Genomic DNA, 24,413 nt, shown 5'->3' with positions numbered 1-24,413 from the left:
AATACTGATGGTGTCATTGTTGTAAGGGAAATACTCTCAAACCAACGTGTACTTATTTACAGGTCTGATAGCCCAAATACTGATGGTGTCATTGTTGTAAGGGAAATACTCTCAAACCAACGTCTACTTATTTACAGGTCTGATAGCCCAAATACTGATGGTGTCATTGTTGTAAGGGAAATACTCTTAAACCATCATGTACTTATTTACAGGTCTGATAGCCCAAATACTGATGGTGTCATTGTTGTAAGGGAAATACTCTCAAACCAACGTGTACTTATTTACAGGTCTGATAGCCCAAATACTGATGGTGTCATTGTTGTAAGGGAAATACTCTCAAACCAACGTGTATTCATTTACAGTTCTGATAATCCATATTGTTATGGTCTCATTGCTGTAATGAAAATAGCCCAAACCACCCAAAGCATGTCCATTATAAGGATGTTGTTAAATCAAGACGATAATCATGTTCAGTTCTCAGACCTGCAAATACGTGTACATCAGTTACAAAGAATAAGACCAATCTCCAAACCATGGGCTTACCATGTAGTGATTGGTCATTCATGGGTCATTTTTATTTCAAAGTGACGACGGCATGGGAATAAAATAAAATGAAGTGTGGGCTTTTTACTGCACCATTCGGATTTTAGTGATTTAAAAATCTAGATTTATCATAGCATAGCATAGCATATCAAATCATTTCATATCATATCATATAATATCATATCATCTCGGATCTATCAATAAGCCTTTGTTTTCAATACCTTTAACAATTTGTAAAGTACTGTATAGAATTGTAACATACCAAGTTATTCGAGGTTATGTACTGATGTTCTTGTGTAAGGCATTTAGTGAAAAATTCCTATATCATATTCAGCTTAAATGTGGAAATTTAAGAGAGAAAAGAGAATCTAAAGAGAATAAAAATTTTTTTAATTACTTACGGAAAGCGTACTCAAAAAATACTTTCAAAGGCTGTGATGGGGAGATTGGCTCTGGTGACCACGTGATGTTGAATGGAATGGAACCTAAAAAGTAAAATATGTATGAAAGGATTAGCATTGACAGGAAGTGATGTTGAATGGCACAGAACCTAAAAAGTAAAATATGTATGAAAGAATTAGCATTGACAGGAAGTGATGTTGAATGGAATGGAACCTAAAAAGTAAAATATGTATGAAAGGATTAGCATTGACAGGAAGTGATGTTGAATGGAATGGAACCTAAAAAGTAAAATATGTATGAAAGAATTAGCATTGACAGGAAGTGATGTTGAATGGCGCAGAACCTAAAAAGTAAAATATGTATGAAAGGATTAGCATTGACAGGAAGTGATGTTGAATGGAATGGAACCTAAAAAGTAAAATATGTATGAAAGGATTAGCATTGACAGGAAGTGATATTGAATGGCACAGAACCTAAAAAGTAAAATATGTATGAAAGGATTAGCATTGACAGGAAGTGATGTTGAATGGCACAGAACCTAAAAAGTAAAATATGTATGAAAGGATTAGCATTGACAGGAAGTGATGTTGAATGGCACAGAACCTAAAAAGTAAAATATGTATGAAAGGATTAGCATTGACAGGAAGTGATATTGAATGGCACAGAACCTAAAAAGTAAAATATGTATGAAAGGATTAGCGTTGATAGGAAGTGATATTGAATGGCACAGAACCTAAAAAGTAAAATATGTATGAAAGGATTAGCGTTGACAGGAAGTGATATTGAATGGAATGGAACCTAAAAAGTAAAATATGTATGAAAGGATTAGCATTGACAGGAAGTGATGTTGAATGGCACAGAACCTAAAAAGTAAAATATGTATGAAAGGATTAGCATTGACAGGAAGTGATATTGAATGGCACAGAACCTAAAAAGTAAAATATGTATGAAAGGATTAGCGTTGATAGGAAGTGATATTGAATGGCACAGAACCTAAAAAGTAAAATATGTATGAAAGGATTAGCATTGACAGGAAGTGATATTGAATGGCACAGAACCTAAAAAGTAAAATATGTATGAAAGGATTAGCATTGACAGGAAGTGATATTGAATGGCACAGAACCTAAAAAGTAAAATATGTATGAAAGGATTAGCGTTGACAGGAAGTGATGTTGAATGGAATGGAACCTAAAAAGTAAAATATGTATGAAAGGATTAGCGTTGATAGGAAGTGATATTGAATGGCACAGAACCTAAAAAGTAAAATATGTATGAAAGGATTAGCATTGACAGGAAGTGATATTGAATGGCACAGAACCTAAAAAGTAAAATATGTATGAAAGGATTAGCGTTGATAGGAAGTGATATTGAATGGCACAGAACCTAAAAAGTAAAATATGTATGAAAGGATTAGCATTGACAGGAAGTGATATTGAATGGCACAGAACCTAAAAAGTAAAATATGTATGAAAGGATTAGCGTTGATAGGAAGTGATATTGAATGGCACAGAACCTAAAAAGTAAAATATGTATGAAAGGATTAGCGTTGACAGGAAGTGATATTGAATGGAATGGAACCTAAAAAGTAAAATATGTATGAAAGGATTAGCATTGACAGGAAGTGATGTTGAATGGCACAGAACCTAAAAAGTAAAATATGTATGAAAGGATTAGCATTGACAGGAAGTGATATTGAATGGCACAGAACCTAAAAAGTAAAATATGTATGAAAGGATTAGCGTTGATAGGAAGTGATATTGAATGGCACAGAACCTAAAAAGTAAAATATGTATGAAAGGATTAGCATTGACAGGAAGTGATATTGAATGGCACAGAACCTAAAAAGTAAAATATGTATGAAAGGATTAGCATTGACAGGAAGTGATATTGAATGGCACAGAACCTAAAAAGTAAAATATGTATGAAAGGATTAGCGTTGACAGGAAGTGATGTTGAATGGAATGGAACCTAAAAAGTAAAATATGTATGAAAGGATTAGCGTTGATAGGAAGTGATATTGAATGGCACAGAACCTAAAAAGTAAAATATGTATGAAAGGATTAGCATTGACAGGAAGTGATATTGAATGGCACAGAACCTAAAAAGTAAAATATGTATGAAAGGATTAGCGTTGATAGGAAGTGATATTGAATGGCACAGAACCTAAAAAGTAAAATATGTATGAAAGGATTAGCATTGATAGGAAATTATGTTGAATGGAATGGAACCTAAAAAGAAAAATAATACATCACTTAAAAGAGGGTCCCGATAGTTCAGTTGGTAGAGCACTCGCTTCACACGCAAAGGACCGAGATCAATCCCAGGTGCAGTCAAGATTTTTTTTTTCTGACCCCCCTGCAACCCAGCAGTGAATGGGTAGCTGAGTCTGTTAGATTTGGTGGAAAGTGCTTTGCGATAGACTAGTGTCCTATCCAAAGGATAGCAAGCAATTGCTATTGTCCGTTTCACGCAATAGAAACCGGGATAAACTCCGGCTTCATGGGTCTGGTGGTTCTGAAGGACGACATGACTTAAAATCCAGACAGAGAAATCTTTGACACGACTGTAAGTAAATTACTCGTATACAGCTGTGCTAAAAATAGCATTTTGTGTATTTGGTATTTTGTCCTTTTTTTAAAACTGTTATCATATATTTTGTTCATAACAAGAGCTTTGATACGAGGATAAAAGGTTTAAAAATTACTTACGGAAAGCGGACTCAAAAAATTCTTTCAAAGGCCATTAGCCAGTTAACTCATCCTTCAAATATCAATAGATTTAAATGACCCTCATCTTGGCAAAAACTCTCAAACCTGGGACTTCAAAAAAGACTTTGCAGTCCCAGGTTTGAGAGTTTTTGTCAAGATAAGGGACATTTAAATCTATCAATATTTGGAGGACGAGTTTTCTGGCCAAAACTTTATATTCAAATTTTTCAGGGTACGGCAGTTTAGAGGTTAATTTGGTACATAGGTTGTATTAATCAATAAATGACAATAGGTTGTATTAATCAATAAATGACAAAAATAACAGTAGATCAAGTATAAAACTTTAAAAACAACCAACCGCAATTGGTGAACTTTCCAGATTTTGCATAGCTAGCAACCACCAAACATAGAAAAACAGCAAGAAGTGAAGATTTGAACACGGTGGACCCCATCACGATCTGCAAGAAATAAAAAGGACAAGACCATAAGAGTTAATTTGTTTGGGGTTTTTTGTTTTTTTTTTGGGGGGGAGGAGGGTTAAACGTCAGATCAAAATCTCCAGGAAAAATAAGATTTTTCTTCCATTTTTATTTTTGAAAGTAAAATGTTAAGTTGGATTAAAATAGCAACAGCTGGGATTAATTTCATGCTTTTGGGAATTTTTTTTTTTTTTAAACTGAAATGGCATTTTGTATCATAAATGAGTTATTGACATATTTTTTGAATGGAAGTGCATCTGACAATCTGGCAACAGGAGTCTGTCCCATCATCAAGATCAAAAACATTGAATTGTTAAGGCTGTTTTAAAGGCATCTTTCAAAAGTAAGGACCAAAACAGACATGCTGACAAACATGGACGTCAAGCAAGTTGACTTCCCATAATGCCATGGAGAGTTAACAACTATCACATTTAACGATCACCATCATTTAACTATGGTTAGGTAACAAATAAGACAAAGAGGAGACATCAGCCTGTTAGGCACTGTTGATAGAATTTTGTGAAAAAAGAAAACTGCTTCACATCAAGCTACATCCGTCTCTGAAAAGACCAGGAAAAATGTGGGCATCAAAAGGGGGAAAGGCCACCGAGTTGTCCGTTCAAAACGTCTGATCGAATGTAAGTTGTGTTGTGGGTCAAAATTCTACAGCACAATGACAAAAAACAGTTTGAACATTTGTTGTTTAGGTCATCGCTCCAGTAAGACTTGATCATTTAATGGCGCCAAAATCCACTAGCCTAAATGTGCTCAAGGCACTTTACAAGCAGTCGTTAGCCAATGGCAACTTTTTACAGTTAGGCAATATTACAATTTTTTCTAACAGAGACAACGCTTTTAAAGGTGAGTAAAGAGAAATGTGAGTAAAAAGCATTTTTATCCGAGGCATTTTCTTATTGATGAGTAAATTATACGTTTTATTTTTTGATTCCATTTTGTTGAATGTCAATTTCATTTTGTAAAATTGGCATAGTCAGTGTGTGTGTGTGCGACCGTTGTGTGTGTCTGTTTGGCTCGGTACGAGTGTGTTTATGGTTTGATAAGTATCTTGTAAAGCGATTTGAGGCTTCGGCGTTTAGCATTCTATATAATAACACTTTATTATTATTATTATTTCCTTTGCACGAATCAGACTGGGACTTGAATCCAGGACCTTCTGATCCAAATGCGAGTCCACATCACAAGACCACATTGGGAGAAACAGTAATGGCCACAATATATTCTTGTAGTTATTCAATCTTGTGCCATGATGTAAATGTCAAATGCATTGGACAAGAATTAAGAGTCTGGATCGGGAGAAGGTAACAACTTGTAAGACTGTCAAAAAGGCTTGGGTGCCAAATTCAAAGGCTGTGGCTATTCGGACTCGAGTCTGAATAGTCTCCTGTGGCTCATCATCATCCATCGTGGCTTGTACTCTTGAGCACGTTGCCGGTCAGCTGTCGCCACAAAGCACGATCCTCTGCTGTGCGCATGAAATCTGTGTTGCTTTTTAAATCACATTTGGCCATTCTTAGGTTATTTAGATAAGTCATTCTTTGTCTTCCTCTGGCTCTCTTTCCTTCGATCATCCCAGATGTTACCAACTTTTCTATTCCGTCTCATCTCCACACATGTCCCAGAAAACGGAACTGCCTCTTTCTGATGGTATCGATCAATCTTCTTCCCTTTCTCACCTTCGCCAACACTTCCTCATTCGCACACCTGTCTGTCCATGATAACCTCAACATTCTTCTATACACCCACATCTCAAATGCCTCTAACCTCCTTGTACATTCTTTGTCAAGCGTCCACGTTTCACAACCGTATAAAAGGGTACTTATAACATGTGTTTCTACTACTTTCATTCTGGTCTTCCAAAGCACATCCATGGGCAAAAAAACAGATTAAAGCACACGGGCAAAAAAAACCCCAGATTATTCGGACTCTGAATAGTCTCCCATCGCACTGAAGTTTTTGTTTGTTTTGTTTTTTTATTTTAATTATTACATAAAATGAATGCAAATCAAAATTACGATTATAGTAACTATCAACGGGTAGTCTAAATCCACTTTATTTGACGAGAAAGACAAAATCATGGATCAATTGGAAGTCCAGACAGAAAGAGTAAAAACTCTTCAAAAGTAACAAAAGTCAGTCAAAGTAACTATGGTAAAAATGAAAAGGCTTTTCTAACAACATGACACGATGTGCAAATAAAATCAGGAGAAAATTAATAATTTAAAAATTACACATTCTGAGTAGTGTCAGACAGGCTGCAATCTTTCTACAGTCCAAAGTAGGGGCATGGGCTGAGCCAGTGATGGTGATATGGGCAAAACAGAATTTCTTCTGAACTCTTTTTCTAATTTCTTTATCAGTTCCACCCGTTGCACACTTCCCCCATTGTACCGTTGTCCTCTATATGCATACGCCCATTGGAGTTTGAGTCCGAATTGCCACGGGAGACTATTCAGACTGGAGTCCGAATTGCCACTTCGAAATTCAAAACTCCACTGTCACCAGCAGTCATTTTTTAAAAATCCGTTATCTACTTGTCTTGTCGAGACAGCCCAGTAGACTGATTTAGAATATTTCAAGATCACAGTGGCCAACTCAAGCCTTTCAAACATACTAAACACTTTACAAGAATACACCAGCTGATATACAACAATGCCAAAGCAAAATAAGAAGAAGACTGGCCATCCTTTGTGTGTTTCCTTTATTTTAAACGATGTGACTCGGATTTCATCGGTACAAAACTCAGACTGAGAATATTTAGGTCTCTACAGTTCTATAAATAAGATGAACTCCGATTGCCATAATAAAATGATAGATAATAGCACTTTTATTCTAGCGCTTTACCCCGTCTAATTTCAGGCACCACAATTCAACACTAGAGACTAGGTGCAAAATCAGAACGTTATGGTCATGGTCAATCTCGTCTAAAGCAATATTCAGCCAGCTAACTCTTTAAACGTTTCAAAAAGTAACAACATCAACATTATTGTAGGTCTATCTTAGTATGTATCTATAACAAATAAAAAGAGAGGGAGGGGAAAAATATCACATATCTACCAACCACGTTGCGGAGTTGTTATTGCTGCGGCTATGTCAACGTCGTCGAGCTTCAGAACTTCTCGTTAGAACTGGATAAGGAAACGATTTGCCCTCCTCAATAAAATATGAGACTCCCCAAAAAACGAGAAAGAAGAATTATACTTCCTGGTGTGTGTGTGTGTGTGTGTGTGTGTGTGTGTGTGTGTGTGTGTGTGTGTGTGTGTGTCTTTTCTTTTTTTTCTTTTTTTTTTTTTTTTTTTTTTTTTTTTAATATCTTAAATCTATTGTCCCATTTCCTTTTACTCCCATCTTCTTCCAGGAAGTAGTTGCTGTATTCACCGATTACAGTGTCGTCTGTTCTCATTTCTTTCATTCGATTCAACCACAACAATGACTGTGGATTCTTAAACTACTTTCTGATTAATCAAGTTCACGAATAAAACAAGCAAATTGAATGGAAAAACAGAACCAGAAAACAAATAAATTTAGAATACATACCATCGGTGTTAAAATAAGTTGACGGCCTTGGCTGGGGGGTTGCGAAGATCAAGTACTGATACTGATAGTCGGTATTGTATGTAGCTTGACACTCTGGAAACTGGAAACCCCACCAGGAAATTAGTTACTAAAAATAGGTTTATCTAAGACAAAAGACGTTTTTCCAAAAACGTGGGTTGTATCTGTGGTCGTGATAAAGCGGGTAATTGGTGGGGGTGGGGGGGGGGGTATTGACACATAGGTCTGATAACCCAATTCGATATGGGCTCATTGTTGTAATGGAAATCTCAGAAAAATGACGCAAAATATTGTCCATTTTAACAATGTTAAACTAGGCCCTAAATTGCGTTCGGATGTCAGACCTGCATATATGGACACGTCAAATAATCACTGATTAATCTCACAAAGCTGACCCTTTTTACTGTCATCGAATATTTATATAATTTAATTTATTTCGTGTATCGTATCGTATCGTTTAAGAGCTATTGGGTTCTAAAAACCTTTAGATAATAATAATAATGATAATAATAATAATAATAATAATAATAATAATAATAATAATAATAATAATAATAATAATAATAATAATAATAATAATAATAATAATAATAGTAAATAAATAGTAAATAATGAATTTATATAGCGCCTAAACATCCACGCTAATCGTGCTCTGCGGCGCTTTACATAATAAAAATAAAAATAAAAATGTTTAAAAACAACAAAATTAAAAATCACGACACTACATGATACATAATAAGCATGCATACAAAAAACAGAATCAAAGCAACATCCCTTTCATGAAAAATAAGCCTCGCGGAACAACTCAGTCTTCAGACATTTCCTGAAAGATGATAAGTTTTCACAGGACTTTGTCCGAGGACTAAGTGCGTTCCATAGGCGTGGAGCTATGAATGAAAAGGCTTTTTCACCGAAAGTGGATTTTGAGGTGGTAACTTTTAGAAGTTGGGACTGAGATGATCTTAGATTTCGAGTGGGTTCATATTTTTTAATCAGTTCCTGCAAATATTCAGGAGCCAATCCATCCAGACATCTAAAAACATAGCACAATATTTTAAATTCTATCCTATACTTCACAGGAAGCCAGTGCAATTCCTGGAGAACTGGTGTTATATGATCTCTTTTTTTCGTTAATTTTATAAGTCTAGCCGCTTTATTTTGAATTTTTTGTAGTTGATGAATTAATCTACTTTGACAGCCAATGAGAAGGGAATTGCAATAATCTAATCTGCTAGTAATAAACGAATTAACAAGCATCTTTGTAATATCTTCATCAATATAATGTCTGATTCTTCCAATGTTTCTAATGTGATAGTTACAACATTGGCATATTTTTTTAACATGATCTTCCATGGATAAACCTTGATCTAAATACACCCCAAGATTTCTCACACAAGAACTAATAATAATAATAATAATGTACTTTATTCATCCAAAAGGAAATTTTTGTACAGACGTATAAAATGCCGACAATGATACATACATAAACATAATATACGTAAATATAATGTGGTAAAGTAAAATTTGGTAATAGTTATATATAGTGTAATAATATTGTAGGCTGTAAGAATAATTACATAGTGTAAATTAAGGGACATACAGATTATAAAAGTGTAAAGATATAAATATATAGAAAAAGTATATTGATGTCAACATATAAGAAAAAAAAAAGATCAGTAAAAAGCTAAGAATTAGTTACAGTGTAATACTATTGTAAATTGACTGAGAAAAATTACATAGTATAAATTACATGGCACGTAATCTAGAATAAAAAGGTCAATAGAAAAGTTGTAGTAAGCGATTTTATAAAATTTATCAATTTAACTGATGTTTAAAATTGTGGGTCTGGAGTAATTTTAAAGAAAAGTTTCAAAGTTAAAACAGACGTAGACCAACATTTATAAATTATTTTCCTTATTAAAAATTCTGCAACTGTAAGGTAAAAGGGATCGGAGGTGTCTTTCCCTTTTTGTTCGTATAGACAACAATAGGTCACTTCTGTTCGACTTAGTGATCTGAAGCAGCATTCTGAATATAAATCATTAAAAGACATGGATCCTGTAGTAAATTTATTAGCTCTTTTAATAGTCCTGTCAAAGTCAGCTTTTGCTGAGCTAAGACAGTCCCCCCCCCCCCAACCCCCCCAGGCAGTAATACAAAATACCAAAACACTTTCTATTACAGATCTATAAAATAGTTTACAAAGTGTTTTGTCAATGTTGAGTTGGGACAATTTCCGTAAAAAGTACATTCTTTGATTAATTTTGCTATTGATATAACTGGAATGTACGTCCCACCGTAATTTGTTGTCCATGGTGACTCCTAGATATTTGTATTCTACCACTTGCTCTACTTTTTCATGTTTAATAGTAATATGGTCTTTTGTATTCTTATCTTTTCTAAAGTCTATAATTAATTCTTTGGTCTTACTAACATTCAATTCAAGGTGGTTATTGTCACACCAGGAAACAAATTTATTTATTTCATTATTATTAGTAATTAGTCCTTGTAGAGTTGTATTGCCAGCAAATTTTAAAAGGGGTATGTTTAAATCTGCGCCTTTACAGTCGTTTGTATAAAGTATAAAGAGCATGGGAGAGATTAGACAGCCCTGCGGAGCACCAATATTTATAGTTATTTTATTGGAGACATTTCCTTTTACTTGTATCAGGAGATGTCATGTGTAACATTTATGCATATTTTTTTTGTTTGTTGCTTTAGGTCTCTTCCAACACAATTGAGGTTATATGAGAGACCGCTGAAACAAAAAAACAAGCAATCTAACACTAACTAAAATAGTACAAATGTAAATCAAAATCATAACCTAAAGATATCATAAGCTAAATTATAAATAACCAAGAGCAAACAGGCAGAAGATTTACAGAAAAAAAAATATCCCCTGTCAAAAATACAATCCAAACCAAAGAAGCAGGATAGGCTAGTAAAGAGAAGAAGAAACGACATCACCATCGGATCGTACACCCATGCGAACATCATAGGTATACGATTCAAGGGTGATGCTCCCATCCAACCACCCGCCATTTATGCATAGATACAATGATTTATCAATTATATACGGTATATTATATAGTAATAAGATTTAATGTAGGGATCAAGGGCTTTACACTACATCCCGACGCGCACTCGGTACTTTTCCTGTGGAATGAATAAAGGGAATTTTATATATTTTATTTTATGGACTTTAAACCTATTTTCTGGGTGAGGTCTGGTGACCTCATATGGTGACAGAGGTCACACGTTCGCCAGGTCTTCTATTTCTATCCTCCATATCTGGTTTTCATATTCATGTTGCTCTCTGTCTTTGCTCGGTTTTTTACCTGGTCCTGATGGGGATCTTTAACTGAGAGGGAAGCAGTCAAGGGTATAGTTCCTCTTTTTGAGAGATGATAAAGGTAATTTATTTTCTCTGCAAATCATTTATTTTCTAATAATAATAATAATAATAATAATAATAATAATAATAATAATAATAATAATAATAATAATAATAATAATAATAATAATAATAATAATTAATAATAATAATAACAATAATTCCCTTTATTCATCCCTAAGGGGAATTTTTTCTTTAGGGTCTATTCCAAGGGAAGACTGGAATAACCTAGGCATCAGCCGCAGTGCAGCGCCACAAAGTGAGCTAAAGCTAGGTGACTTGCTCAAGGACACAGCACGGCGGGTTTGTCGAACTCGGTACTTTTCGGGTACGAAGCAAAGACCGTACTGTTGAGCCACGCTGTCCTCTGTTCAATTCACTGCTATAGTTTTTAGTTTTGAATTTAATTTTGTAGTTTGTAATCATTTGAGTGTGTCCTTCATAGCGAGATTCTTTGCTCGTGGCTCATTGGGACCTACAAAAAAAGTAGTTCTTTAGATTCAGCAGGCCCATAGAGCGGGAGTTTATTCCGGTTTCTATAATAGAAGTGAAACGGACAATAGCAATTACTTGCTACCCTTTGGATAGGAGGCTAGTCTATCGCAAAGTACTTTCCACTAGATCTAACAGATCCGGCAACCCAATCACTGCTAGGTGGAATAGAGGGGTCAGAAAAAATCTCGACTTCACTCAGCATTGATCTCGGTCCCTTTGATTGTGAAGCAAGTGCTCTACCACGTGAGCTGTCAGGACTCCCAATGCGACCTTTGAGGTAAAGTATTCCATTTCTGGTGTCTTACCTTTTTTTTTTGGAGTGGCGATGTGGTCGAGTGGTATGTGACACTTCGGATAGGAAGGTCCTGGGTTTGAGTTCCGAACGGCGCATAGTTGAGTCCTTGGAAAAGGTTCTTTACTCACATTCTCTCACCTTATTCAGGTGTACAATGACAGAGACAAATGGTACAATTAGGAAACAGAGCACACTATCAGTACTATCAGTGTACTTAGCTTGAGACCACCCCAAAGTCTCATCCAGACACCAGCACAGTATTCCACCAAGAGGAATACACTCAAATGTTTACAAAATAAATCCAAAACAGAATACATAACTAACAATACATATAACAGAGAGATGATTTACAAGGGGGGAAAAATTATCTCAATCAGTTTTTTTATTTTTTTTTTAAAAAGGGTTTTACGGCGCTTGCAACACAATAAGGTCATATCAGCGTCAGTAAAAAGGAAGAAAATGGGATAGTAAAAAGTTCTAGAATTACAATTAAAGCACCCAAGAAAAGATAAGACAAAGGGGAATTGGTTCAAATAGGAAACAGATGTAGATTCCTAGAGCACACCATCAAAGTACTTAGTTTGAGATCACCTAAAAGTCTCATCCAGACACCAGCACATGATCCCATTAAGAGGAACACATACAAATGCTTACATTATCGATTCAAAACAACAAATCCAATGATTCATAACAAAGATATGATTTACAAGGAAAAAAATATCATCTCCAAAAACTCTTTTGACTGTTTCCCTCCCAGCCAAGGGCAAAACCAAGTAATCTCATTCCAAGACAAATACAAAAAGCATGTTGGAAAACAGATACAGATGGATAGAAGACACAGTAAGTGACCCTGCCCACTACGTTACATCCTGACAGATGGCAGAAAAGTATTTGTCACGTCTTTTCGGCATTGGCTTGTTTTGTTTTGAAGGGTTTTTAGTTTTACGTCGCTTACAACACATTAAGGTCATATCAGTGCCAGTAAAAAGGAAGACTATTGGATAGTAAAAACATTCTAGATGGATTTGAGGAAAAAGACAAAGGGGAATTGGTTCAAATAGGAAACAGATGTAGATTCCAAGAGCACACCATCAATGTACTTAGTTTGAGATTACCTGAAAGTCTCACCCAGACACCAGCACAAGATCCCACTAAGAGGAATACACCCAAATGTTTACAAATCATATGTTAAAGTTTTTAAAAATAGCAGAACATAACAGATAGATGATTTACAAGGGAAAAAAATATCTCCCAAAACTATAACTGTACATTCGACTGTTTCCCTCCCAGTCAAGGACTTGGCCATGGCCATGACAAAACTAAGTACCTCATTCCAATACAAAGACAAGAAGCAATTAGAAAACAGATACAGGGTGATAGAGGACAGAACAAGTACCTCCCCGCCCACTATGGGAGGTCAGGAACCCCACCCAGCAGCATCGGCTTAAGAAGGGTTTTGAGCCCAAAACATTTTGTGTTTAGTACTTTTTTCTTCTTCAAAGCTGTTGCATTCATTTTTGTTCATTACTATTTAAAGGAATATGAATAATTACGAATAACTTACAAAACAACCAAGAAAGAGAGAAATGAATCTTTAAGACAATTTATTTCGTATCCAATTTTATCAACATCCAGGCCATGACATCAATTCAGTTTTGGTTTTTTTTTCCTTCAGAAAATGTGCTTGACAGATTTGAACACATGACGAAATCCAATGGTTTTCTAACAATTTTTGTATTAAAAACATTATCATAATAAAAATGACATCAACCAACAATTTATTTGTTTCAAAATGAATTGATTTAAAATGGACGCCAAAGTTGGCCAGTGTTAAAACAAAACAAATAGGGGTGTCATGATGTGTAAATGATGAGATGATTTTGGACTGGGAGGGAGTTGATATGAGATCTGTCATGACAAAGTTTAAACCAAAACATCCCAGTTCGAGTCCCGTTACTTCTATATAAGGTGATGGTCATGAATTAGCTGTACAAAGTTGTGCTGTTGGTGACGATGACAATGATTGTGTTGTGATGATGATGATGATGATGATGATGATGATGATGATGATGATGGAGATGATCACGATGATGATTATGATAAAGACAAAGATGATGATGACGACAATGATTATGTTATGAGGAGGATGACGATGATGGAGATATCATGGTGGTGATGATGATGATGATTGTGACATCAATGATAATGATGATGACGACAGTGACAATAATGATGAGTACACAAAACATTTCTATATGTAACAAATCCTATTGACCAGGATTATAACAAACAATCTCCGACAACCAAAGGCAACAATTGACGGTTTGACCTTTCCACTCCCACCCCCTCAATTTGTCCCTTCTTCCTTTGACCTTCAGCAAGGACGAATCCTCTTTATGATTGTTGCTTTGGCCTAGGTAAGGGAACCACTCCCTTTTTTTTTTTTTCCATCTGAGACCCTATAAGCAGCTCCCATTAAACATCCACTCATTCTAGGACAAGGAGAGACGAGTCATGGAGACAAGGACAACCAATTAGAGGATAGGAGACCCTATAAGCAGCCACCATCGACCTACTGCTATCAGGGAAGGTGATCAACTTTATTTATGTCAATGTTACATGCACAATCATAGTAAAAAAATCCATTCCAACATTTATAACGTTACAAGTCCACTATGAGGCTGCTACACTTGCACAGCATTTCAGCACCAGACTATTAAAAATAAATTACATTAAAATCAGTGTCAACATTAATTTATTGCGTGCATTTCGCCTTTTCACCATGTTCAATTAGCCTCACAATGATTAATTCACTCCTCCAGCAGGCTTCATGGAACCATATGTCCATTTCACATACAATGCCTGTTTATTTGGAGATTATCAAACTCCAACCTCCATTTCCCACAACAACAAAACACACTACACAACCCCCCAACCCCCCAACCCAGATAATACAAAATATGAAACTTCATCCATACGATTCATTGGTCAAATAATGATTCACCAATTTAATCATAGCCACAGTTACAAAGTGTTGTTATCATCAACACAGTTAGAAATGTTATCATCAACATTCTTAGTTATTTAAAATACACTTTAACCGTGGGACCAAAATTCAGTTTTGCTTTCATTCATTTCAAAAGCAATTTAAAAACCCTCCAAAAACCACCAATAATACCAGCCACCATGAATGGCCATTTATCTAAAAATGTTTTCAAAAACTGATAATGGGACATAAAAATTTGGAAAGGAGAAGGGGGGTGGGGGGAGATGATGAGTTTGTTGTTTTTACGGGTTTTACAGTGCTTGCAGCGACACATTCAGGTCATGTCAGCATCAAGGAAGAAAAATGGGATAGTCAAAAAATTCTAGATTTACAATTGAGGACGATGAGTAATTCCCATAAAAAATTGAGGAGTTGACACAGGAACAGTTAAAGGTCGTGGGTTCAACTCCAAATCACCACAAACATTTTCCATCTCTATTGTCTTCTGGCATTTTCTTTTCCCTTCATTTCTGGTTATTGTCAACATAACACCCACTTATCTGAATCTGTTTGAGTCAATTTTTATTGGATGAAAATGTCCTTTGTGGACAGCCAGGCCAAAGAGATGATGACAATCTATACAAATATCATCCAAGTGTATAGGACGATACAAATGTGGACAGACCCATCACGTCCAATTCAGGCCTGCTGACCACAGACAGCCTGACTTCTAAATTCTATGGTTTCATTCACAATTCCCATGGATGTTTAAACCAAAACAAAAAAGCCAATTCATGAATAGAGAAGAAAAAAAAAAAGAGGGAGAGAGAGAGAAAGAAATAAAAAAAGAAAGGAAAAAGAATCCAGTCTACAATTTGATAAAACAGCTGTCAGTGTCAATGTCATTGGAAATTTTTTTGTAAAAAGTAAGAAAACTTCCCAAGTAAAATTTACAAATATCAAATAATGACGACAGGGGTAGGTAGATAAATAAAAATTCTTAAAACCAACAACAGTTTTCAGGCATATCGACTAAAAACTTCCATTGTATCCGTCACAAATCAAACTTTTTTATGGTTAAAAACGACACATGATTTCCCTGCCTAGAGTCCTACAGTAAAAATATCATTGTGTTTAAAAGTGTGTATTTACAATGAATAGTAAGATGACATGATGACAGCACACACGACATTGAATACAATATCTACACACGTCATTTCATTGACCATGACAATATACATTCAAATCAAATCAACGTGTACAAATGACAATAAACATTCAAATCAAATCAGATCATTATCAATATAAAAATAAGAGAACACAAAGGCAATTATTTACATTTCAACGTAATCTCTTTCCCCATGGACCCAGTACTGTTGCCAACCCTGACCCATGAAGGAGAACCAAACTGAGTCCAATTTTGAAAAGATGCGTAGAATCCAATCAGGTTTGAGAGTTTTTGCCGAGATGAGGATCATTTTCATCCATGGATATTTGAAGGATGAGTTTCAGGACCAAAATGATAAAATACAATCTTGTACAGTATATACTGTAGAGTATTTGAGAACGGAATGAAAACAATTCTAAATCATCAAATCTATCCGGAAAAAATAAATATAACAAAAACAAAACAAACAATATATATATATATATATATATATACCCATCCAATATCTTATGTTGGTTTATGTTACAGTGAACGACACAATCAGTCGGATGGTGAAAAGGTATTGCCAAGTTTAGTTACATGATCAATTTTTATCCAAAATGAGTTCATGTCATAAATGATTAAATCAACCCTTTTTGTGCATCTTCGAGAAATATCAAAGCTTAAATTCATTTCTAAATATTTTTTAACAGCTAGTCAAGTTGAAAAAGTATGAAATTTGAGAAAAGTTGCTGAATACCTTTCCTATACATCTGACCATAACTTCATGAAAAATCACCCGATTTACTTCAAATAAAGATTAAAATGCTCTCTGGGAAGCAAATCCAAATGGTTCACCTTCCAACTGATTACGTCATGCACTGACTCAAAATTGTTCGCGCCTGTCATGGTCCAGACAACAGAGCAGTCCATCCCCCTGGCTAGCACTGGGAACCCTGGCTTCATCTACACAAAATCTTCTTCATCACTGGAAAAGTTATACTTGACTGACTGTCTGGACCGTCCTGTGGTCGTTCTGGCCATGGAGCCCGACAGGTCGAAACTGTCGTCCATGTCTGAGTCAAAGTCACTGCCCTTGGTGACCTTTTTCTGGGAATAACCAAAAAATAAAATTACATTGAGGATAAATATAGACATGAAGGTAACGCATTGTTTGATGAGGATGAGGTTGATAGTAATAATAATGATGAGGTTGATAGGAATAATAATGATGAGGTTGATAGTAATAATAATGATGAGGTTGATAGGAATAATAATGATGAGGTTGATAGGAATAATAATGATGAGGTTGATAGTAATAATAATGATGAGGTTGATAGTAATAATGATGAGGTTGATAGGAATAATAATGATGAGGTTGATAGTAATAATAATGATGAGGTTGATAGTAATAATAATGATGAGGTTGATAGGAATAATAATGATGAGGTTGATAGTAATAATAATGATGAGGTTGATAGGAATAATAATGATGGTTGATAGTAATAATAATGATGAGGTTGATAGTAATAATAATGATGAGGTTGATAGGAATAATAATGATGAGGTTGATAGGAATAATAATGATGAGGTTGATAGTAATAATAATGATGAGGTTGATAGTAATGATGATGATGAGGTTGATAGTAATAATAATGATGAGGTTGATAGGAATAATAATGATGAGGTTGATAGTAATAATAATGATGAGGTTAATAGTAATAATAATGATGAGGTTGATAGGAATAATAATGATGAGGTTGATAGTAATAATAATGATGAGGTTGATAGTAATAATAATGATGAGGTTGATAGGAATAATAATGATGAGGTTGATAGTAATGATGATGATGATGAGGTTGATAGTAATAATGATGATGAGGTTGATAGTAATAATAATGATGAGGTTGATAGTAATAATAATGATGAGGTTGATAGTAATGATGATGATGAGGTTGATAGTAATAATAATGATGAGGTTGATAGTAATGATGATGATGGTGAGGTTGATAGTAATAATGATGAGGTTGATAGTAATAATAATGATGAGGTTGATAGTAATAATAATGATGAGGTTTGATAGTAATAATGATGAGGTTGATAGAATAATAATGATGAGGTTGATAGTAATAATAATGATGAGGTTGATAGTAATGATGATGATGAGGTTGATAGTAATAATAATGATGAGGGAAGTAATTGATAGTAGTAATAATAATGATGAGGTTGATAGTAATAATAATGATGAGTTGATAGAATAATAATGATGAGGTTGATAGTAATAATAATGATGAGGTTGATAGTAATAATAATGATGAGTGATAGTAATAATAATGATGAGGTTGATAGTAATAATAATGATGAGGATGTAATAATAATTGATGAGGTTGATAGTAATAATAATGATGAGGTTGATAGTATAGATATGATGATGGAGGTTGATAGTAATAATATGATGAGGTTGATAGAATAATATATGATGAGGTTGATAGTAATAATAATGATGAGGTTGATAGTAATATAATGATGAGGTTGATAGTAATATATGATGAGGTTGATAGAATAATAATGAATGAGGTTGATAGTAATTGATGAGTTGATAGTATTAGAATGTATATAATGATGAGTGAGGTTGATAGTAATAATAATGATGAGGTTGATAGTAAATATATGATGAGTTGTATTGTATGATGATGATGAGGTTGATAGTAATAATGATGATGAGGTTGATAGTAATAATAATGATGAGGTTGATAGTAATAATAATGATGAGGTTGATAGTAATAATAATGATGAGGTTGATAGGAATAATAATGATGAGGTTGATAGTAATAATGAGAGATGATGTTGATAGTATAATAATGATGAGGTTGTAGTAATATATATGATGAGGTTGATAGTATAATGATGATGAGGTTGATAGTAATAATATGATGAGGTTGATAGTAATAATAATGATGGGTTGATAGTAATAATAATTGATGAGGTTGATAGTATAATAATGATGAGGTTGATAGTAATAATAATGATGAGGTTGATAGTAATATATGATGAGGTTGATAGTAATAATATATTGATAGGTATGATTAGTAATAATAATGATGAGGTTGATAGTAATAATGATGATGAGGTTGATAGGGAATAATAATGATGAGGTTGATAGTAATAATAATGATGAGGTTGATAGATAATAATGATGAGTGATTATTATAATAATGATGAGGTTGATAGTAATGATGATGATGAGGTTGATAGATAAATAATGAGGTTGATAGGAAATAATTGATGAGGTGATAGTAATAATAATGATGAGTTGATAGTATGATGATGATGAGGTTGATAGTAATAATATGATGATGGATGAGTATGATGTGATAGTATAATAATGATGAGGTTGATAGTAATAATATGATGAGGTGATAGGATATATGAAGTTAGATATAATGATGAGGTTGTAATAATAATGATGAGGTTGGTGAATAATATGATGATGAGGTTGATAGTAATAATAATGATGAGGTTGATAGTAATAGTAGATATTGATGAGGTTGATAGTAATAATATGATGAGGTTGATAGATAATAATGATGAGGTTGATAGAATAATAATGATGAGGTTGATAGTAATTAATGATGAGGTTGATAGAATAATATATGATGAGGTTGATAGAATAATAATGATGAGGTTGATAGTAATGAGTTAGATATGATGAGGTTGATAGAATAATAATGATGAGGTTGATAGGTATAATTGATGAGGTTGATAGTAATAATATGATGAGGTTGATAGTAATGATGATGATGAGGTTGATAGTAATAATAATGATGAGGTTGATAGAATAATAATGATGAGGTTGATAGTAACAATAATGATGAGGTTGATAGTAAAATAATGATGAGGTTGATAGGAATAATAATGATGAGGTTGATAGTAATAATAATGATGAGGTTGATAGGAATAATAATGATGAGGTTGATAGGAATAATAATGATGAGGTTGATAGTAATAATAATGATGAGGTTGATAGGAATAATAATGATGAGGTTGATAGGAATAATAATGATGAGGTTGATAGGAATAATAATGATGAGGTTGATAGGAATAATAATGATGAGGTTGATAGGAATAATAATGATGAGGTTGATAGTAATAATAATAATGAGGTTGATAGTAATAATAATGATAATGATAATAATAATAATAATAATAATAATAATAATAATAATAATAATAATAATAATAATAATAATAATAATAATAATAATAATAATTAATAATAATATAATATAATAATAATAATAATAATAATAATAATAATAATAATAATAATAATAATAATAATAATAATAATAATAATAATAATAATAATAATAATAACAATAATATTGTCCTCAAAATAGTGGCAATCTGTCATTTGGTTTTCTTGTGCTACAACAATATAATGAAGAACACACATGACATAATTTATTGACATAACACACATGCACATAAATAACATCCGAATCATCATCACCATCATCGTAATTAACAATAACATCATCATCATCAGTTTGGCAGCAGATCAAGATAGAAAACTAACAAAGGATAGAGGAGGAGACAGAGAAATGGAAAAGACCCAAACCAGAAAAAGTATTTGAGATGAGAGTGTCATTGTCATTGTATTCCTACCCTAGACTTGGCTGCTGCTGCTTTTTTCTTGGGGACGTAACCGTCCTCGTCAGGGTCCATGGCCGCCTTGGTCCTCTTCTTGGACGGGCCACTGGCTTTCTTGGGGGGCGACAGGGAAAATTCTTCGTCAGAGAGAACCACGGCAGACGCCTTCTTGGGTTTGGGGGCTGCTGCTTTTTTAGGGGCAGCTGGAAATAAAGGAAAGGAAAAAAAGGTAAAAAATGATGATGATGATGGTGGTGGTGATGGTGATGATGATGATGGTGGTGGTGATGTTGATGATGGTGGTGGTGATGTTGATGATGACCATATCTGAATAACCCTAGCACTGAGTGCACCAGGGATGAAAGTTGGGGGAGATCATTTTTCCTGAAATCTGAATTTTCTAGTCCAAAAAAGAAATCCATCAAATAAAGTGACACGCCCCCCCCCCCCCCCCCCCACCTCCAGCCCCTCTCAAATCCATCTTGAATCAAATATCACTTTGAAAAAAAAATATTTTTAATTGAGATTTTATATAGCGCAATATTCACTAAACATGCTCAAAGTGCTTTACAAAGGGTCCCTGGCTGACAGCAACACTTAACATGTAGGACAAAACATGACGCCTAAATATTACAATTTTTCGAACAGAGACAACGCTGTCAACAGCCAGGTATTCATTTTCAACTGAGTACGGTGAGAGAATGTGAGTAAGGAGTCTTTTCCAAGGATTCAACTTTGCGTCAAGCGAGGCTCGAACCCAGGACCTTCCGATTCGGAAGTGAGTGTCATACCACTAGACCACACAGCCGCATTGATTTGTAACAAATACAGTCTAGATGACACAGTAGTCCAAAAATCTAGTAGTAGTAGTAGTACCAGTATTGTCAAATGGTAGCCCAGAGGAAGAAATGAACAAAAAGCCATATAAAAGCTTTGAAAAAGAACAAAATACCAAACATGGAATGTTTCGGGATCAAAACCCTTCTTCAATCAAGAACAGAAACAATAAATATCTTTTTACCAACAAGATTTTTGTTTTCCAGCAACCTCCTAATAATTTGTTCCGAGATCTTGACTCCATCAAAAAACTTTTCAAAGTTAAGACCTGTACAAACTTCATTAAGGGACATTTTCGTGAAAAATGAGTCAATGATCAAAAACGAAATTACTCATGAATTTCTCATACTTTCTTTCCTAACGTTCTCAAGTTTAGATAAATCATAGAACACAACTGATCCGTTTTCCATAACGGCCAATTTTTCAAAGAGTTAAAAAATTAAGTTCACACTTATTTCATCCTTTATATTGTTTGACTCAAACCAAGCATTACCTTGTGTTATATATTATTTTAAAGGCTAATTAATTATCTATTCAATGAATATCACTATATTTCAATTTCAACGTTCAAATAAAATAAACAATATTTTGAATTTGATACACCGAAATATCAGACTTTGCAAAAATGTGTGCAGATAAGAATTTTAGTGAAAGCAATGCCGCAGGAAACTGAAGGCACTTAAATTACAGGATTTTTACATCAGTTTGTAAATTCAACAGCCTGATTGAAATCGACGTGACATCACATGATTGATAAACAAAATATCAGTCCCCCCCCCCCGTATTTTTACTGTAAGTATACGGCCAAACAAAATCCTTGAAATGATGTGGTATGGCATCAACTTTCATTTCAATACGTTTGAATGACTTAGAGATGCTCATAAATATCAAGCATTGAAGCCCAAATGTCGTAATTCCACTAATTTTTGGTAACAGTAGGCAGGTCTGCATGGGACCCCAGAACTCACGTTTAGCAGGAGCTGCCTCAGGTTTGGATGGTAAAGAAGTGACATCATCGTCTTCATCACTAGACGGATACAAGGCTTTGTTATCCAGGACTGAAAAGACACATCAAAACATTTACATTTTCAAATACTTGTTGAAGCACACAAGGAAAAAAAAATTTTCTTTAAAATAAATAAATAAATAAATTTCCCTATTTGATGAAATATTTGTAATATTACATAGTATAAATGGCAGGAAGAGCAGAGAGTTACACCCTAAGCAGAGGTGCCTAACCAAACATGCTCCAAAGAGGAATCTCAAAGCTAAAAAAAAAAAGAGGAAAATTGAGACCAAAAAGAGGAATCCACTTACAGCGAATATTATCGTTTTTGAAACCATTCCACGGCCAGTCATATAGCCATCATTTTCAACTATCTTACATTTTAAAACTGTAAGAACCAAGTATCATAATGCATGGCACAAACCTGCTATCTGATTGTGTGTAAACACATCGATCCACACACACACACACACACACACACACACACACACACAGGGTTTAAAAGCAAAACAACTCCATCTACAATAAGACTATCATGGAATACTATTTGTCGAGTCGTCAAGAACTAAAAAGTCATGAATACAAACATGAATAGTACAGCTTCAAAAAATAACAAAATACCAAACATGGAAGTTTTCGGGCTCAAACCCCTTCTTCAGCCAACAACAAAAAAAACATAAAAACATAAATACATTACTTTAAAAAAACAGATCAACGACAGAAATTTGGTACATCCTGTCTAATTCGGTACGGCTATTCTTTTGAAGTTGTTCTATTCATATTTGTTTTATGACTTTTCACAGTCAACAGCTTCTAGCAGCTTCGTATCACTTAAAGGTCTCAAAAGGATTTTATACAACAGAGTTGGACACTGCAGAAAGGAAAATGTCATCCGAAAAATTCAGCCTCCCTCGAGTGAGGATTGAACCTCAGACCTCTTGATTACCAGTCAGACATACAACCATTACACCACAGTGGCTACCCGATACAGGATAGATGATACTTCTGGTGTTACAAACACTCTCTACCTCTTGATTACCAGTCAGACATATAACCATTACACCACAGTGGCTACCCGATACAGGTTAGATGATACGTCTGGTGTTACAAACACTCTCTATATCTTAATTACCAGTCAGACATACAACTATTACACCACAGTGGCTACCCGATACAGGATAGATGATACTTCTGGTGTTACAAACACTCTCTATCTCTTGATTACCAGTCAGACATACAACCATTACACCACAGTGGCTACCCGATACAGGATAGATGATACTTCTGGTGTTACAAACACTCTCTATATCTTGATTACCAGTCAGACATCGTACCATTACACCACATTGGCTACCCGATACAGGATAGATGATACTTCTGGTGTTACAAACACTCTCTATCTCTTGATTACCAGTCAGACATCGTACCATTACACCACAGTGGCTACCCGATACAGGATAGATGATACTTCTGGTGGTACAAACACTCTCTATATCTTGATTACCAGTCAGAGATACAACCATTACACCACAGTGGCTACCCGATACAGGATAGATGATACTTCTGGTGTTACAAACACTCTCTATCTCTTGATTACCAGTCAGACATACAACCATTACACCACAGTGGCTACCCGATACAGGATAGATGATACTTCTGGTGTTACAAACACTCTCTATATCTTGATTACCAGTCAGACATCGTACCATTACACCACAGTGGCTACCCGATACAGGATAGATGATACTTCTGGTGTTACAAACACTCTCTATCTCTTGATTACCAGTCAGACATACAACCATTACACCACAGTGGCTACCCGATACAGGATAGATGATACGTCTGGTGTTACAAACACTCTCTATCTCTTGTTTACCAGTCAGACATACAACCAT

At 34.5% G+C, this 24,413-nt stretch overlaps 2 protein-coding genes across 4 annotated transcripts in view; both read right to left on the bottom strand.

Annotated features, from left to right (window-relative positions):
* The window catches only part of LOC144959340 (uncharacterized), a 19,805-nt gene extending 12,386 nt beyond the window's left edge, over positions 1–7,419 (bottom strand). Inside the window, exons 1-3 of one of the 2 annotated variants that reach the window (XM_078891901.1) lie at positions 7,212–7,419; positions 4,012–4,111; positions 945–1,028 (exon numbers count right to left, since the gene is read on the bottom strand). In XM_078891901.1, coding sequence (XP_078748027.1) covers positions 945–1,028; positions 4,012–4,105 — 178 coding nt within the window. In that variant the 5' untranslated portion in view covers positions 4,106–4,111; positions 7,212–7,419. Of the gene's footprint in view, positions 1–944; positions 1,029–4,011; positions 4,112–6,994; positions 7,127–7,211 lie in introns of those variants that run through there. The other variant, XM_078891902.1, reaches the window with a different exon arrangement.
* Positions 7,420–13,476: 6,057 nt separating this feature from the next.
* Positions 13,477–24,413, bottom strand: part of LOC144958852 (DNA topoisomerase 2-alpha-like) — an 84,176-nt gene continuing 73,239 nt past the window's right edge. For both annotated transcript variants that reach the window (XM_078891096.1, XM_078891097.1), the window contains exons 29-31: positions 22,481–22,570; positions 20,691–20,878; positions 13,477–17,132 (exon numbers count right to left, since the gene is read on the bottom strand). In XM_078891096.1, the coding sequence (XP_078747222.1) occupies positions 16,989–17,132; positions 20,691–20,878; positions 22,481–22,570 (422 nt within the window). In that variant the 3' untranslated portion in view covers positions 13,477–16,988. The remainder of the gene's footprint in view (positions 17,133–20,690; positions 20,879–22,480; positions 22,571–24,413) is intronic.

The sequence above is a fragment of the Berghia stephanieae genome, chromosome 13 (genome assembly GCF_034508935.2).
Source record: "Berghia stephanieae isolate SIO BIC M18660-M18661 chromosome 13, UCSD_Bste_1.3, whole genome shotgun sequence".
Taxonomy (NCBI): Eukaryota; Metazoa; Mollusca; class Gastropoda; order Nudibranchia; family Aeolidiidae; genus Berghia; species Berghia stephanieae.
This window is presented reverse-complemented; position numbering and strand designations above follow the sequence as displayed.